Source organism: Gossypium raimondii, chromosome 1 (genome assembly GCF_025698545.1).
Source record: "Gossypium raimondii isolate GPD5lz chromosome 1, ASM2569854v1, whole genome shotgun sequence".
NCBI lineage: Eukaryota > Viridiplantae > Streptophyta > Magnoliopsida > Malvales > Malvaceae > Gossypium > Gossypium raimondii.
In genome coordinates this window covers 46,137,804-46,156,498 of record NC_068565.1, presented here as the reverse complement: position 1 = coordinate 46,156,498, position 18,695 = coordinate 46,137,804, and the positions used below count along the sequence as shown (strand labels likewise).

General features: G+C 34.9%; 1 protein-coding gene across 1 annotated transcript; it reads right to left on the bottom strand.

The window, feature by feature from the left end:
- Positions 1-1,008: 1,008 nt before the first annotated feature.
- Positions 1,009-18,544, bottom strand: LOC105786094 (DExH-box ATP-dependent RNA helicase DExH7, chloroplastic). Its single transcript, XM_012612370.2, has 35 exons — positions 18,063-18,544; positions 17,835-17,940; positions 17,538-17,728; positions 17,338-17,391; positions 16,857-17,007; positions 16,353-16,771; positions 15,867-16,085; positions 14,834-14,945; positions 14,384-14,581; positions 13,884-13,963; positions 12,884-13,006; positions 12,602-12,688; positions 11,901-12,001; positions 11,140-11,197; positions 10,481-10,546; positions 10,000-10,082; positions 9,690-9,873; positions 9,384-9,530; positions 9,197-9,298; positions 8,949-9,101; positions 8,750-8,854; positions 7,894-8,034; positions 7,705-7,794; positions 7,565-7,621; positions 6,185-6,268; positions 5,453-5,551; positions 5,216-5,356; positions 4,880-4,950; positions 4,184-4,253; positions 4,013-4,105; positions 3,140-3,346; positions 2,326-2,418; positions 1,979-2,101; positions 1,548-1,638; positions 1,009-1,434 (listed from the first exon to the last, which is right to left on the bottom strand). The coding sequence occupies exons 1-34, from the start codon at positions 18,387-18,389 to the stop codon at positions 1,561-1,563; spliced, it is 4,413 nt and encodes a 1,470-aa protein (XP_012467824.1). The 5' UTR covers positions 18,390-18,544; the 3' UTR covers positions 1,009-1,434; positions 1,548-1,560.
- Positions 18,545-18,695: the final 151 nt, after the last annotated feature.

The window sequence follows — 18,695 nt, the reverse complement described above, 5'->3', positions numbered from 1 at the left end:
AATAACGTCAAAAATGCTCTTTTCATCTTATGAATTTTAAGGTGTATGAAATTTCATATTTGATTTTGTAATCAAGAAGATAGAGACTCTATTTAACTTAGGTTTTGGTTGGATTTGAAACGGAAAACCAATAATATAACCAATTTGACCACCATTCTAATTGTAAAAACATTGGTGATTTATGAATTGGTGATTTATGAACTCTTTTAATTGTTTCAAGTACTGCAAAAACAGAGAAACCATCAATACAATAAATACCACATCGAAAATTTACGAAGTCTTTCAATATTTACCTGTATTCTTATTGTTGTAATTCAGGTGACGTATACGGCTCCAGAATTTGATGATTAAGAAATGCAACATCGCCCACATCGTGATTCAATGCCCTGCTCTCCCCATCTTCCTTCCCCGTTAGTGTTACATATATCATGCATGCATGCATGGCAGACATCAACATTTCAACCTTTGCTTTCATAGTATGTAACCATAGACAATGTCCTCTATTGTCTGCCTGATTATGATTTGCTTCGATCTCAAGCTGGTCAGTAGTAGTGTTTGCGTCTAGCATTTGCTGTTTCCGCAAGCTTCTATATTTCCGTTATTCTGCAGCTTTCTGTTGTTTTTTTCTTGCAATCATAAAACCCAGAAGATTAAAAAGAAAGACTCAAGGTTTGCGGCTTTTAGTTCTTTGTCGACATGGAAAATCTCGCTCAAAAACCGTGATGGAATTCAATTCTACGAGGGCATCCCTATCTGCGATGGCGCCCACACATTAGAAACTCCATGGCGTAATCAACTACTTAGATGAAAAAACCCTTTTTTCTGGGATACTTGAATGAAACGTAAGTGGAAGAATGAATATATAATCTTCGACCTAGTTCATTTACGAAATTTCGTTGCACTGCCAACTTTTTTTTATTCTTATTTTTCCAGAAAAGATCGTCAGCATGAAAACATGGGTTCTTTTTCAACCGATAGGATGACGACACCTTTGTGTCTACAGCTGTGTTCTTAAAATTAATTTATGTCGTAATGAAACTTCCAAGTTTAGGCTTTAGACTCGTAGATTCAATACAATTTCTTTCTGGAGTAAATTAACATTATTACAGTTATCAATCCTTCCTCCATTTGGTCCTATCCTAGTTCCATCCCACTCTATACCAACTACCTTTTGACTAACCTTAATTGTAGATTAAATAAATCTTAGTTAACTATATTTGCATGAAAATTTAAACCATTTTCATGAACTGTTCATGCCTTTGAGAGGGGAAAAAAGGAAATAAATAAACAGGGGCAGCCAAAATTTGAAGTAAAAGAGAAGGCTATTTGAGAACTCGCATGCCACCAAGAGTGTGTTACTTCTTGAACTCAACCTCACTTTGCTCTGCACTTCCACTGGTCACTTCCAAATGATACAAAACTGGAGCTGAGTCACTGTAAAAAGAAAAGATTAAAAGACTATCATGTACAATAAAATGATGTAAGTCAAAATTTAATGATGTATTCTCGAGCTGAATTATAAAACTCAAAGCGAGTAAGCGACATACCTACAGTGCTGAACTATTTTGAGGGTTTGTCTTCTTCTAGCAACAAATGTATCATAGACTTGACTACCTCATTATCTACGATCGTAGCATTCTATAAGGGGAAAAAAATATTAATAAGTAATGCTGCATTATAGGCACAGGCTTCACCAAGGAAAGACGATACCTGAATGAGAATCTCAGCAACTGTATGTGGTTAAATAACCAAGAAACATGATTAGAAGAAACAATATCTTGCATACCATGCTTATGAGCTATTAAACAAATACTGATTAACCAGAAAAAGATAGTAAACTTGACAGAAAATACACACTGAGAACCTTAACATTACCCTTCAGTTTAGGCATTTGCACACGTTTCACGTGTACTGAGGTTCAAATTCTATGCAATCAAAAGAAGACAACTGAACTATAAATAATCACAAACAACATTACCTCTGGCTTTCTAATTAGCTCCTTCAAAATTGAATGAAGAGCAGATCTAAGTTCCTTGCACAATACAGCAGTTTGAGCAGGCGCTGTCAGCTTCAGCCATCCATCAATAACAACCAATCCAGACTAAAAAAAGAAAAAAAAAAAGTTATTCCCCAAATAAGAAACTAAAAAACCAAAATGGACCATTATATAAAAAAACAAAAGTTTCGAATAAGGTGGAACAGTACAATGTTGGCACATAAACCCAAAATAAGTCAAAGATGAAACAAACCATAAGACATTTCATCAAATTCACCAGCATATGAAGAAGAAATTTACTTACGAATACTAAGGAATACAGAAAATACCTGGTGTTGAATGTTTATTAAGCCACCAAACAGCAAAATAGAGAAGGGAGATATGATGGTAGTATCTCGCAGAAATACTTTGTTGGTTTCAACCTGTTATTGTCAAAATTAGATTGCAATCTAAAAGCAAACTGAAGATGGAGCTTGCTCCTAACAAGTTTTCCTTTTTCGTCCTATTTTTTAATGAAGGAAAAGTGAATTTCACCATTGAACAGGAAGTGCAACATTGCAGCTCCTTTTACATGGAACATGGAAAACTAGAATAAGCAAAAAGATAATCATTACAAGGAACATTAAACAAGACATAAGAAGTAAGAACCAAAATAATGACGCCCCTTTTACATTGCAGCTCTTAATTAAGATAGGATAGTTTATTCCTATGAAAGGCTAAAATTGCACAACAAGAAGATTATGCAACATGAAGCTGTTAAATTATTAAGACTATTCAAACCTAGCTCATTAAAAAGGAAAAAAGAATTCCAATTCGGATTGAAACTAGAAAAAACTATCTAAATCTACATTATCAGCAGCATATGCCCATCAACTTTCAAGAAACTTCTTACACTTATACTGTATATTATAACAAACAACTCCAGCAAACGAATAAACAGACTTTTCAAGGAAAAAGAAGCTAATCTTTTACATTATAGCCTCTGTTAGGTTAGTTATCACTCAATAGGAAACAAACATGCAATGGTTTGTCAGACCTATGTATATCATGTATGAAATAACTATCGTTCAAATATTGGAGAAAGAAGAAAATTAGAAGACAATAGACGATTAAATTAAATCCACTAGATAGATGTCTACATACCTTTTCAAGGAAGACAAGAAAGAGATGTTGAAAGGATTTCAAGCTACTGTTGATAGAAGAAGGGTGTATATGAACCTCTCGTCTTCCATCATACCAGACTGGATGACCCTTTGTTGCAGGATTGAGTTTAAGCCTGCTGAGAGCTACTCCAGTAATGCCCAGCTCAGTGGCAGCCACATTAGGATATAAACCAGCACATAGTATTGCCTTCAAAGATGATAATACAATTATATCCAGAATAAGATGCAGTTTTAATTTTAATCATCTGTTGCTGCAACAAACTTATAAATAAACAACACTTAACAGCACATCATAATCCTCACAAGTCAGTAGATGAATGTACAACTAAGGGTCTGGAAGAAAATAAGTAACTGTTCAACTAATGAAAGTAGGAACTTCAGATATTTCAAGATTAAATCATTGACCACAAATTAGGAGAAAGTTGGTTCTACAGATATATGTAAATTACAGGAAAATTAAGATATAGCACTCTCAAAGAACAAAACAGAAATTTAGTGATATAAAAAAGACTGGAACAACAAAATAGTAATAAAAAGGGGCCCAGTTTCCAAGTGGGCAGTATATAGGACGATTCCAACACACGCTTACAGAAGATATAATTCCGTTTGGGGACAAATATGTAACTGAACATCTAATAGCCTCCTCAGAAATAAAATAGGTTGTCCACAGAATAAAAATTGCTCATAAAGTTGTAAATGGACAACAAATAATCCAGACAAATGAAGTGAATAAAGACCACAAAAAATGACCTCTGCCATAACATAAGCGAGCAAAACTGCAAAGTAGCACTAAACGTGAACTAATTCAAAATCAAATAGACACAAAATGAGCAGAAATTACGTTCATAATTACCTTCACAACAGCAGAATGATGTGAATGTATATTGAATGGTTGTGAGTAATCAGAAAACCAACCATCAAGATTTTCCTTCCTTTTACCCCCACTCTGTAAGATGAGCAAGAGAAAACATATACTGCATCAAATTCCATAAAAGTCATATCAACTGAAACAACGGATGCATACCTTATAATTCTTTGGAAGATTGATGAATCCTATATCTGCTAGCAGTGTCCCAAATTGTATTCTCATGTCTCTGAAAATTTTAAGCAAACAAGTCAAAAGGCCAAGATTAGTTGCCAAATTAAAAAAGAAAAGAAAAGTGAATACTTCAGTGGATGTTATCATGATTGCATAAGTTATCATTTTATGTTCATAAAAGGGACATTTTAGAAAGGCAGTTTGGTAAACATCTAAATCTACACTACTCAACCACCAAGTGGACCCTGCAGATGGGAGGGCAGGAAAGGCAGAAGCAGCTATCGCACTACCACCGACTTGGTAGCTTTGACTTCTGGATAGAGTACCATGACAAATATGATAGGAGCAATTTAATCCTTTCACTTCTAAGTGGGATCTCCAAATGGATCATAACTGGTAAACATACGTAATAACAAATATGTATAAACAGGCATCATATTTTACCAACTGTAAATTCAAAAAGATTCCACTACCAAGGAGGCAACATATCACTATACTATTGACAACTTAAGAACTTGCACAAGAGTCAAAACTATCATCTGCAATTTGGACAACTCATTCCAATTCATAATATGACAACAGCTAATTAAGTATCTCAAGAATGGTGAGTTATCATCTAAATGACAGGAAAGTACCAAAATACTCCAATCAGGGGTGAGAGAGAGAGAAGTAAAGGTAAACCTTATCATGGACATAACTGAACTGCTTAAAAAGTACATCTTGCAGAACCGCTGGGCAGCTTTTACTCCTTTCTGCAAGGATAGAAATTTCACATAAGTAACATGAATTAAACACAAATTAAACGGATAGAGAGAACTGCATTCACTGAGAAAGAGAACATGATTCTCTTTCCCTCTCAATGTTGTTGAAGGAAGGTTCTAAAGATCAGAGTGCAAATCAATCAGGAATCAGGGTGCCATTTACCAAACAAGACTTTTCTAGCAGAAGCAGACAACTCTGATCACTTTTTCTTAGAGTTAATGATCGCTAGAAAACATATCACAATCATTCACATACCTCTCGGAAAATCTTCTCCCATTTCCTATATGCAGCCATCATTAGCAAGTGGTCAGACTGCCTCTCAGCATCGTTCAAGTCACTAGATTCATCCAGCTTCTCGCTTAATAAAGCCAATTTAGCTCTTTCAACATTTTGTTTCTGTAATGTAGAAACAAAATAACGGAAGTGATGCAACGTCTTTCTTTTCAGAAAGCAAGAACAATATAAACATATAAAAATAAAAAATAAAAGAACCTCATCCTTTGGATACAAAAATGGAGACTTATAGCTGAGACATGCGGAGATAGATAAGATGGGTGATAAGCAACCAAATATTCCACCATAGAGCAGCATCTGCAATTCAGCCAAAAACAGTTTAGTAAATTCTAGTCAATGGACGCTCTATAGAAGTTTATGCAACGAAAGATTGAATGATATGAGAATCCATTTCATAGAGAGAAGAAGGAAACAATTCAATCCTCATCATGTAAGAACATCAGGCAAAAAAAAGGCAGCAGTCTTTAACAAGAATAAACTAAAGGCTGGAGATCAAAATACAGCAAGCATAACTTGACTCATAGTCTATGTAAAATCTTCAGATTTGGCACTTCCTCTAGGTATTTTGACAAAGAAACCCTAATCCAAATTCTAGGTTCAATTTATGATGTTTTTACTATTTTAAAATGTGTTCTGTGCCTAGGGGACGCAAGCATTCCTTTTATCAGAGGGCAGATCAGCAGATAAATTAATTTCTCGCAAGACCTACTTTACAAATGTATAGCATGCATACCAGCACAGACACGAATTTAAGTAAAAAGAAATTACATTTTTTTTCAAAATTGAATACAATGAGCTTAACACAATTAGTAAAAAGAGACAAAAATATCATTAAAACATTTACTACCCATAATTTTATTTTAAATAAAGTGCAAGGAGTAAGATTTATAGTCAAAAGAATTGGGGGAGGATTAAATATATTAAGTGCACCTTTCCGATCAAAACATCAACAGGAAGCTTTGCCAAATGGTGACCAAGAGGTGTCAACTCTTCATCTCCCTCAACAGCACCAACCTGAAATAATCTCCCAATTACCAAAATTCACAGGCCATCATCATTTGCCAACTAAAAAAATCAACTAAAGCAAGGTCCAATGATGCAAGAGAATCTACTAAGTTACTAAACTATGGTCCAAATTGAAGGAAATGGAGCTAAGAATATTTTGAGCTTTAAAAGATTAATGGGCCACAATATGAATATCCAACTTTGGGGTTGAAGATGAGAATGCTTTTGTAGGAGAACTAAATGCTGGTCAAGAATAAATCTGGAATTCATGCATCAAGTCGAAATTAAAGTTTGTGTTGATTCACATGTTCAAAAATTATAAACCATAGATGGACGGAAAGATCTGGAAGTCTATTTTCTAATGCATCAAACAGTGTCTTTTACAAATAGTTATGGCCATTTTAATGAAGGTTGTTCAAGGGGATGAACCTGGACACATTAAAAAATGCAATCTTTTTATTCAATGCTTTGTCATATATTAGGAAGTAATTCATGTATGGGGATTTAATTCTTGGGGATTCAATTGTATTGGGAATTAGTTTATGGATTTAATATTTGAAGTTACCTATGCTTGGGGGGATGTCCCAAGTTAGTCTGGGTAGCACTCTCAATGTGAAGGGCAAATGCGAATTTGAATCAAAACTTGCTTTTTAGCAATTTATCCTTTGTTTTCTTGTTCTTGGTGGATGCTAACAACTAAACACTTACCAAGCCCCACTGAAAAAGAATGTCAAACATGCAAAAGTGGGTAGTAAGATGGCATTTTATGATCCAGTTACTGTTCAAAAGCAGGTCCGTCAATCTGAACAAGATGAAGGTCATAGTGAAGTTGAAGGAGTTAGTGTAGGGAAGCTGACACAATTAGATTCTTCAAATGATCAGCTAAGCTCTTGTATGAGCTGTGTGTGTGTGAGGCATTTAAGAGTGGTGATATTTAGTATCTCTTAATTCCCTAACACTTGTGTTAGTGTTGACCTTATCACTTTAGGTTTGGAAGGTTCCATAAAGTGTGGCGGTTTATAAAAATCTTCCCCAATCAAACCATGCTAATTGAGTCTTTTATTCGTTTCTCTTAGCATCCAGATTTGATTCCTTATCATCCAAGTACTCAAAAATACCGGTTGAGTGGGATGATAGGATGACCAAACAATAATGCTTATAAACATGAAATATCTTAATCTAATAAAGACAGCAGGAAATCACGACAGAGAGAATACAAAATTAAGTGCTTCTATCTTGAAGCCCAAAATCTTATCCCCATATTACTATATGGTAACAATTGTTGGTTAAAAGAATGAAACTTACCTCATATAACAATGAAATGGCAGAGTTCATAGCTTCTTCCTTTGGCGGTTCCAAAGCCTAGAATCAAAAGCTATGCCATTAGAACACTATGGAAGAGAATAAATATGACAACTTATAGATACTGTAAAATATATTTGTACCTTGGATAAGAAAGGCTTTATCTGACCAAGGCTAAGTAGCTTAATTTGTAAACAGAGCTCTACTAAAGGCATCCGAAGCATTTCAGGAACCTAGATGATAATTAAGAAAAAACTGATAAGATTTGGGACAAGAGAATTTTAGCCTAGCTATTAGCACATTAATGAATATGTTAATAAAGAAGAAATTACCTGATATGGGCGCATGAGCTTTTCAAATCTATGCCGTGTATACAAGCAGAAGCAAATTCCAGGCTTAACACGACCAGCTCTTCCTCTACGCTGCTTAGCATTCGCTCGAGATATCCAATCTTCAACCATGCTTGATAATTTCTACAGCAACATATAAGATAAATAAGCAAAAATTAAGCACATAACCAAAGACTTAATAGAAGGAATCCATGCATAACATCTAAAGACATTTTTTTCTTTGGTAACCACTAATGAAGCTGCAAGTATACAGACAACAATTCACTTATTATTGAGGCAAAATGCTTAAGCATTCCCTTCCAAAGTTTCTGCTCAAATTTGATATACTATTCCAATATAAACAACCATTACCAACTACACCCATCTTTCCCATTTTGTATTGACTTCTCAAGTCCAAAGTGAAAGCCCAAAGCAGAAATCAGCATTTTCCATCCTTGGGCCTAGCAACTAATTATGTTTACCCCTGTTAGAACACTTTTTCTTTTAACACTCATCTAGAATTAGATTATTAAAAACCTATACAAGTTCTTAACCACTGACTATGCCCAAGGTGACATCTAGCATAAGCTTCGGTCAATGATAGGATGCAATTACAAATATACTCCATAGACAAGATATTGGAAATAGATATAAATTGGTTGTCAAAGTAAAACGAGAAATCAATTATTACAATAGAGCTAAACAACAGTAAGATTAACTTAAGATTCTTTCAGCAAAACCTTTTTACGAGCATTTCCTTGAGAACATAGAATGGGCCTGACTCAAACCATGTGTACTCCAAGCAACATAAACATCAACAATGGAGGTTACTAAACTATAAGAAAATATGAATGCAAACCTTTTGAGGATTATAACGATTCTCCTTATGCTTTCCACAGTCAATCACATAGACTACGTCATCAATTGTTATGCTAGTCTCAGCTATGTTTGTTGCTATAATAACCTGAAATTGAAATGCATTTGAAGTAGGAGTTAAATCAATTTTAGAGAAAGTTCACATAACAAATAAAAATCTCAAACATGAGTGAAGAACGTACCTTACGTATGCCATCAGGAGGATTTAGAAAAACCTTTTTCTGCTCATCTGCTGCGATTGATGAATGTAGAGGCAGAAGCCAGTCGGAAGATGGTCCAGCAAATCGATAAGAAGCAGCTAGCCTATCAAGTAGTGTATGAATCTCAACAACTCCCTGTTAAACCATGGAATATGTATCAAACTAATATCAAAACAAGAAAAATCAAAGTATAAGGTATATCGACATCAAAAGAACTTAGGATAGCTTACTGGCAAAAAGATGAGTATAGCACCCTTATCACACGTTTCATCTACATGACAGACCAAATCTTCAAGCAAGTCATAATCAATGACATCTTCATTCAGTCTTTTCTGTGTTAAGAATTTGTAAGTCATTATTCATCCTCTCACCGAGGAAAATAGAATAAACCATGTTGCTTGTGCTGAAAGAGTTTACCAAATTTTGTTGAGTTTGCTCACTATATGATTGATAACTACTTGAATCGTAATGTGGATTTACATACTCCTCAGACAGAAGGGAATCATCACCCCATGCAGACAAGACAAGATTTTTCTTTCCTCTATGATTGTTCACAGGACCCCTCTGCAGCAGAATGAAGAGTTCATAACTTGCATGACAGAAACAAAGATAACCCTTCATATTTCATAACCTACTCATAAATACTCTACCTTTTTCCAGCTCCAAATTTCAGAAGCAGTTAGCTAACACCCAGTAAGAATAATATAAAAATAAATTAATTACCATGTCCCTTGTGGATGTTTCACATCTTAGAGAAGCAGGAGAATCTGAAGCAAGGTGATAATTGATACGTTCATATATATCCTCAAGAAAGCAAGTTGTCACTGGATGAGTCCGGCCTTGTGCAGTAATCACTGGGCAAAGCCCAAAATATCTTGAGAATAAATCAGAATCAACTGTTGCAGACCTAATCATTTAGATCATGATTCGGAAACCAGGATACGAATAAGGTAAGGCCAAGATGGAGATAAAAACAAGCTTACACAACTATGATTGATAAGAAACATACAAAAAAAAAAAAACATATACATACATAAGAATAACTTTCAGTTTGGGTGTGTTAGAGACAGATTGCTTCTCAATAAGATTCTTCAAAACAATGAGTAGAAAATCACCCTGTTGAGGAAAAAGAAACAAATCAGTCCATTTCAGAGATCTGGACTAACATTTCAGCATTGCCTGAAAATTTAGAATTGAAAAACTATTTCCCTCATGGGCTGATTGTTTGACCCCCACAAATTCTTTATGAGTAGATTAGCTATGGAGTTATTTTTTATGGCAATATGAATGATCTCAACAACTTCCAGACAAATAGTTTTGTTAGTCATTCTAGAGCCAAGAGCTCAAAACCAAATAAAAGTCTTGCATGAAGTGCTGCAAATTAATTCATTTAAGAAAACTCAACTGCTATGAATGTTAAATCATTGAAGGACATTATAAACCAAAAGAACTCGTAAATTTTGAAAACATCCACCTGAAATAGCCATAGTTGAACTTCAAATTCATCCACTTACCAAAAGAGACCGTTCATGTACTTCATCTACTATGATGTGAGTAACACCAGTCAAGTTTTTATCCCCCTGTGAAAATTGAAAGGAGAAACCATAAAAGGGAAGTTAAGGGGGAAGTATATTAAACAGCAACCATAATGTAGTTTCATATAGGAGTGGCCTAGATGCTAATTTTACAAAACACATTGCAAAACCTCTTTGAATCAAAACATTCCTGATATAACCACTCAAGAGTTCCATCTTTCTTCACATAAAATATATGACCACAATGTACAAGTTCTGAGCTAAATCAGCATCCATAGAAACATATTCTAGCATGAATTAAAGTTTCTGCATATTTATAAAGCATCCACATGTAATATTCAAGTTAAAATCAAGGAAGGTGAAACCCAAAGACAGCAGCAACTAGTGAAAATGTCAACAACTAGCAAGCAGTATCTAGATTTACTTCACTGTTCCAAAATCCCCTTTCAGCATCCTGAAAAAGTACAGTTGGAACAAACAAAACAGTATATGATGCACCACAACTACAAATGAAGGATGGAGAAAAAGACTTCAAAGCAAAAATCAAAAGCACCCGAAATGAAAAGACTTCCAATATAAGCTATGATAGATTCAAAGAAGCCAATAACTAAAATAATAGTGGCTGACTAGGGCTTTACCGCAAGTTTCCTCAGAAGAATACCAGTTGTACAAAAGAGAAGCTTTGTCTTTTCATTCCTAGAAAATGCAACATACCCAAGAAGGAGAAATTAGTTATTCAATAAAAAAAAAATTAAAAAAAGACCACATTAGTCTTTTCAATGAAAGAAATAAAAATAGGACTCTATAAGTGAATAGCAAATACAAAATTCTACCAAAACAAACTGAGCACATACAATATGGTACGAATGTAAAGCTTTAAAAAAAGGTAATAGCAACAATATTTGCTACCTTATGGAGTGATCAAGCAATTCAAAAGACAATGAAACATAACCATAAATATGAAATGTCAGCACCAACAAGCACTAAAGGTATTTAAGGGCCATGTGAAAAATTAGACAAAAGGCAGAAAATCGAATAAAATTATTTTCAAGCTCCTTAAGCAACTATCTTAAGCCAACCTAATCAATCATCAGTAAACCACTATGCAGTTTGCAAAATCAGTAAATGCCATAGAATATCTGTACATAAAGTATTCATCCTTTACGCCCTGAATTTTGAGCTTAGAAAACTTGATCAAACCACAATGCACAATCGAATCTGACACCAGATAGATTTCATTAAGAAATAACATAAAGAAAAAGTTTAGGTTTATAGACAGGATTCATCATTGCTGCTGCATTTCTGACAGCAAAATCACTAACATGTCAACTTTCTACACAGAGGAAATGCAATCGGAACTAGCAAATTATTGTAACTTATAAGATCAGGACATAAACACCTGGCATTATCTAGACGAACTTGATAACCAACCAAAGACCAATTAGAACCAGGAGATGGTTCACAACGCTCATCAGCAACTCGCTCTGCAACAGAAATTGCCTGCAATGATATAGACACCCCACACAATACTTTTACTAAATCTAAAAAAACAAATATAAATATATAAAAGCATAAATGAAATTTGCAATAAAGCACTAATATGGCAGGCAGAGACTTGAAAAACTAAAAGAACAAACTCTACTGAAACCAAATATTACTTCTGATTTTCTAGGAGGAATGTCAGACTTGGTGCATTTATGAGTCAACTTTATCAGTGGTAATATGCTACCCAAATTCTTCCCTCTAGTTCCCAGTTGAACAGACATTTGAAAACTACTGCATATCCGCAATAAAAGAATTCAAATAGATGAAGCATATATTCGTAACTTAATGTGCATTAAAGGCAACAATTGGCCATTTATGGGTTTCCTTTGTGAAAATATTGCCGAGCTTCTTCTGCTCTAATCATGTCTACCTAATCATTTAAATTGCCCACAACCATCTTAGAACATCAGAGAGAAGACAAGGAAGAAGATAAAGAAGAAAGGTTGACAGAATTAACTTTTGATTGGTTTCTAAAAGAAACAAGTGAGAGTTAGTAATGAGAAGAGGTGCAAGAAAAATTAGTGTTAAGCATGTATCAACATATTATTCACCCACCGCTATTCTCCTTGGTTGTGTGCATATGATACTACAATGTCCACCATGTCCAGATTCAATCATATCATCCAGTATAAATTGAGGAACCTACATTCAGGGAACAAAAGTATAAGTTAATTTCAAAGGGAAAAGCAAAGAAATTAGTAATGCAAAAAGCTACCAAATCATGAAACTCAAGTTAACTGGGTCTATATTGGGGGCCGGGGGGGGGGGTTAACTGGGTCAAGGAGGATCATGAAAGATAAGGGCTTGCACAAAAATAAGGGAAATATAAGTTTAAACCTGAGTAGTTTTTCCAGATCCTGTTTCACCACAAACAACAAGAACATTATTTTCCTTTAGCAATTGCAAAATGTCATTTTTCAACCCAGCAACAGGAAGAGCAGCTCTAGTTTTCAACATCTCCTGCAAAACAAAAATAAAATAAAATAAAATAAATATAGAACTTTTAACAGCAAAAGCCAAATGCATAATGCATGTGTTGCATGCTAAGGAGCATCATTACAATTTACAAGAACAGGCATGATGTTACCATGAGCAACATAAAATGCTCAACATGAATGGGAACATTAATTAAGAGTGAGATTACCATGATCATTAGCAAGAGATGGTAAATTATATCGCTCTTTAAGCATCAAGTTTGAAATAGCAAACTCAAGACACCAGAAATAGTTTCAAGAATTTTACAAGTTCAGCTATAAAAACTACAGCAAAAATATGCGTGGAAGGTTGATAATCTACTATGACAAACATCATATATTCATAGTCTCTTGGTGTACATGCATCAGTAGATTCTGACATCAGATTCTAGATTAGGAGATTGGCACCACAGGATTCAGAATCTCTTCATGTATTTCGTGCAACAGAAGCAAATTTATCATTCATAAAACACAGAACCCCTCCCCTAACACACACGTGCGCTTTCTCTCCAACTAAATCAGAGCTAAACTAAATTATAACAAGTTATGTTTCAGCAAGTGCTAACATTTTGACACATAGGTGGAACAACAAAGCTTCCAACACAAATTAGGAGCTCTTCACTGCAAGTTGTGCACAAGTAAGCTAGTAAACTTCACACTAATCATTAGCAAATAGTAAGTTCAAATTACTTCAATGCGATAAAATTAAAGTTTCAGATCCCCCAAGCAAATTAAAATGATATCCAATTAGAAAGAAACAACAATAGCAGAACCAATTGAAAACAAATACTTGTATAGTTATACCAAAAGCTTATAAATCCAATTACTATATTCCTGAGACACAGCAACAAGAATACACCAACCTTGTATCTCTGAGTATGCTTTCTCTTTTCTTCTTCCTGTCTCAAATACACACTTTCCATTTCTTTTGCATGGCTTTTCCCTGCAATAAGAAATGTGTCAGATCGAAGAGATTATTAGTTTATCACCCAGCCATAGTCAAAATACCATATTGATCTACACCTCGAACTAAACCTTTACACTCTTTTCTATGATCCTCATAGCAATGTGCCCAGTCTTCCCTCATTTGATTATGTGAGCACATTCAGAGTTCCCCAAACAATATCTAAAATTTTCATGAATGAAAAATCCATTGCAATTCCAGTTCAGTTCTAACTATTATGTGTAGATTTTTTCATGGATGGATTAAAAAGAGCACTTCCTTAGGAGGGAAGAAAAGAAAAATTGAGAAACAGGACATAAAAAACAATAGGGTTAAACTAACCATTTCACATTCCATATCAATGGCAAATTTAGCAAAATAATTTAGTATAAATGCATCAAATACAATAATATAACATACTTTCATATACTGGATCAGCTACAGAAGAACTCGAGGTTTTATTATCTTCAAGGCAGGCCTTTTGGAACTCGTTTAAAGCAGATTCATTAGTATCATGACCAGGAGCCTTTGATCTGGAATCCTCATCTCTCAATAACCGATCAACAAAACCAGCCCTTCGATCTTCCTCATTGTCTTCTATTTTGGTCAATGATTCCCCTGAAAGTGTTCAAATACTTTAAGAAACATTAACAGCAGTGGTCACTTGCTTTTAGAAATCTGATAAATATCTTTCTTATTCCTTATGTTGAATTGATAGAAAACATCAAGACTGACAAACTGAACCAGAAAATGAAAGAGGATCCAGCATAATATTAGAAGAGATGCCATAACACCATTAGCATAAATAAGACAAAACTTCAAAAAGTTATTTTGCATCTATAAATACAAAATAGATGTTTAAAGCATCACCTCCCTTCCACTGAAAAATGAGAGAAGAGTAAGGCTCGGTAACTATCAGTTGAGTAGGAAGATCAGGGAACAACTGACAAAGAGCAAATGCGGCAACTCTGTTCTGTGAATCCTGTAAAAAAAATCAAGGAGTAGGTAAATTACCATTTTTATATATTTTATCTGTAACAAATGTATATTAACTGTACAAAGAAGGAACAAGCTCACATTCAGTCATATACCCATTATGTGAGAACTAACATAATACAACAGGCTCGACAGAACACGCCATAGATTGAAGAACTCTATTGAGTATGATCCACATGAGGGTATAATCTAACAGGGGCACAAGGAAGCATGAAAAAGGTTGTTCAAAAGGAAGACAGGATATATCCTAAAATCATGTTTGTAACTGTCAAATTAAATTCCAAGCACACTGTTAGATTATACCCTCCCGTGCATCATACTCAATCAAGCCATTTCATGCATTAATAAGAAATATTAAAAAGAAAGAAAAAAGGGTGGTGAGAGCTGGTATTATAAAATTAGCATGTTTAACGAGCATCTGAGACTATTTATTCATAAAAAACTTTTTCAAAGGATGCAATTAAACTAATTTTCAGTACCTACCCTATATCCAATAAAAAACAACAATGCTGTCATTCCTTAGATAATCTAGAAAAGAATATTTGTAGTTAAGCGCTACTACTCCAGAAGACATAAACCAAAATTTCTGGTTGATCGACCTGAGGACCAGACACCACCAAACAGAATAAAAAAAGTCTTAATATACCACCCAAGGCGTCAACTTGAAGACAAAAACATATTTATTTGTCATATTCACATGCAACATAAGTATGTAAATGAGCATATGGCTAATCAGGCATTCAAGTTTCTAGGATCTAGAAAGCGAACATAGGAACTAAGTACTTTCCTCCAAAGTTCTCCAAGAATGTTCATCTTCTAATTGTTTTGACACCAGTAGCATTGCACTGTACGTTCTTAATCAGAGTATCTCATATTATCAGCATGAAGCATAAGGACAAACAAGTACCTCAGCAGATTCAAAAGCTTCTTGCTCATTAGGAAGCTGAAGGGTGATTAGCCCCCCAGCTTTTCTGCTCTTGCCCCTCCCGCTAGCTTTACGCAACACACTAACAGAATAAGCAAAACTTTTACCTTTGGCAGGCATTTTATCAAATTTTGGAGCCTCCCACCCTGATCTTTGACATAATTGGTGAAGAACAGCCTTCGGAATCTTTTTCGATTCTCCCTGTCATTATTTAGATCATATCCCAAAGAAGTCATAATGAATTCAGTAGAACAAGGCCAAAACCAAACATTTAAAACTTGGAAGGTGAATATTATGGCACTAAATGAAATTGAAAATAAAAAAATCAGGAATCATAGTTAGCAGCTTCCTAAATCCATTGCATTGCAAGTTCACGATCAATATTATATAAAGTTATGTATCAGAAACGCCTTATCACCAACCATTAGTAATATTAACCTCACAAGATCATTGCATTCTGGGAATTACCTTCTTCCAGATTCCATCCAATTTCTCCAAATTTTTCTCACTGTATAGTTCTTTCATCTTTTCTTGCTTTCGCAATTTTAGTACTTCAGAAGCAAGAACATCATTAATTGAAGAATCTTCTAAGAAGAAATCCCCAATCTCCAAATCTTCCGACATATTTTCTGCGTCACCTTTTTCTTGAGTAGGTAACAAAGAAGGAATAGATTTGGTAGACAACTCTTTAGAGGTCTCTGTATCATTTACACTGCCTGTTGCTACACCTGAAGTTATCACACAGGCTGCTGAATTGCATTCAGCATCACCTAGAGATATCATCTCAGGCTGCTCTTCAGGCATGGAACTAGTCACTGTGCCCTCAGACACAGAAGCAGATGCTCGTTCATGCAAAAAATCTGATGCTAAAACAGCATCTGATAATCCTGCTCACCAAAATTAAACAACTCATTACAAAGTGATCAAGTGATAAATCTTTCAACATAAATCACTAAAAACACTAAAATTGACCTAAAGCAGACAACTCCTGCTTGAGTTTGCGGATTCTACTGCCTGCCTTTTCCTGGCCATTTTTATCCTTTTTTTCCTTAGCTTTTGTAGCTTCTAATCGTGCTGCATGGTATTCTTTTGCAATAACATCATAAGGCCTAGGTCCAGAAACCTATTAACCAAGAAAAAAGCATAAGAATGAAATTATACCTTGTCATAGTAACTAAACTTAAACCTGAGTATTTAGCAGTAAGGGGGGAAAATAAAAAGGAGAAAGGCCATTTCCAAGTCTATACTTAGAAATGCGTAGCTATTTCTCCATTCTTACATAAAAGGGTAGGATTTTTATGACAAAGACAACAAAACTAGTGCAAAATACATTCTAGAACAAGATAATTATAAATGACTGAAATGTTATTCATCAATTGGAAGTCCCTTAGATTCTTTTATATTATATTAGAAGATAGAGACAGAACAAAAATCAAAAAGAAGTTTCCAATACCTCTTCGGCTGAACCCTCATCACTTGCTTCATCCTCCCAAGTTTTGGATTCATCCTGACAGACATAAACTATTAGCTAAAAATCCGTTTTAAACAAATTCCAATAAAGGTAGAAAACATTCAAATGAATAAACCCTAACCTAAAACAGCAGAGACAGCAACAGAATACAAGATCAGTAACAGTCCATTTTATTTCCTTACCTCCTCCTGTTGCTCCATATATTGCCGAATCCAATCTGCTTGTGATGGTTGGCACATATTGAGAGAATTCTCATCTTCACTGCTCTTGGTTCTAACAGAAAGTCCATGTAAGTTTTCCTTAATCCTTGTTGATGCGTCCACTGAAGGAGTCCAGTCTTCCCTTTCAACAGATATAACACTGATAGACCCTCCTAACACATTAGATCACATAATTTAAGCATCAGTGCCAAGACAAACTAGGCATTGAAATTGATCATTATATTTATTAGATAGAAATTCACACACACATATACACACCTCCATCTGAATGCAAAGAGATTCCACTTGAAAACTTCAAAGGAAGCTCGTTTCGAGGTAAGTTCAAGCATAACCAATCGAGAGCAGTCTCAAAAGTAGCACCATCCTACTCAATGTAAATACATAAACTGGTCGATCAATATAGTCAGGAGATACGATGACAAAATTGAAAAGAAAATGAAATTTCGTTTGTAAGAAAAATGTATGGAAAAAAATAAATGATATAACCTTGAGAGAAGAGAGAGCCAATTCAATTTGATCATTAGAGAAACCTTCGCAAGAAAGCTTCTCGTACAGGGCTTTGAGCTTCTTTGCCTTTTGAGCTTTGGATAGAGAATCTTGAGGAGGATTGAGATCGGATTCGGATTGGGATTGGGATTGGGATTGGGTAGAGTGGCCGGAGTTGAGTAAAAGCCGACGAAGCCGGTTTTCGTTCTCGGCCGATATCTGAAGTCGAGGGGCAGACGATGTCGCTTGATTGGCTTTAGATGATGAAGAAGAAGCGGAAGTAGCTTTTCGGTTGCTTTGCTTCTGAGGCTTCTTTTTCGGAGCCATATTTTCCCTTCAAATTTGGGACAGTGTTTAACGCAGTGAATGATTGGACTGAATCGGTAATTAGACCTAACTGGAACTGGAAGAAGAAATTTCTGGCGCCAGGATCCAAACCCTACCGTAAAAAAGCCGCCTTTATCGCTTCATTTTAAAGATGCAAAATATTGTAACCGTTAACGGGCAACTTTTTCTTTTATCGGAATTTTCTATTAATTTCTTTTTGATATTTTTTTAGGGAAAAGTACACCAGCGGCCACTAAATTTTTAAAAATGACAAATCAGTCATCCAAGCTCATTTTTCGTTATAGA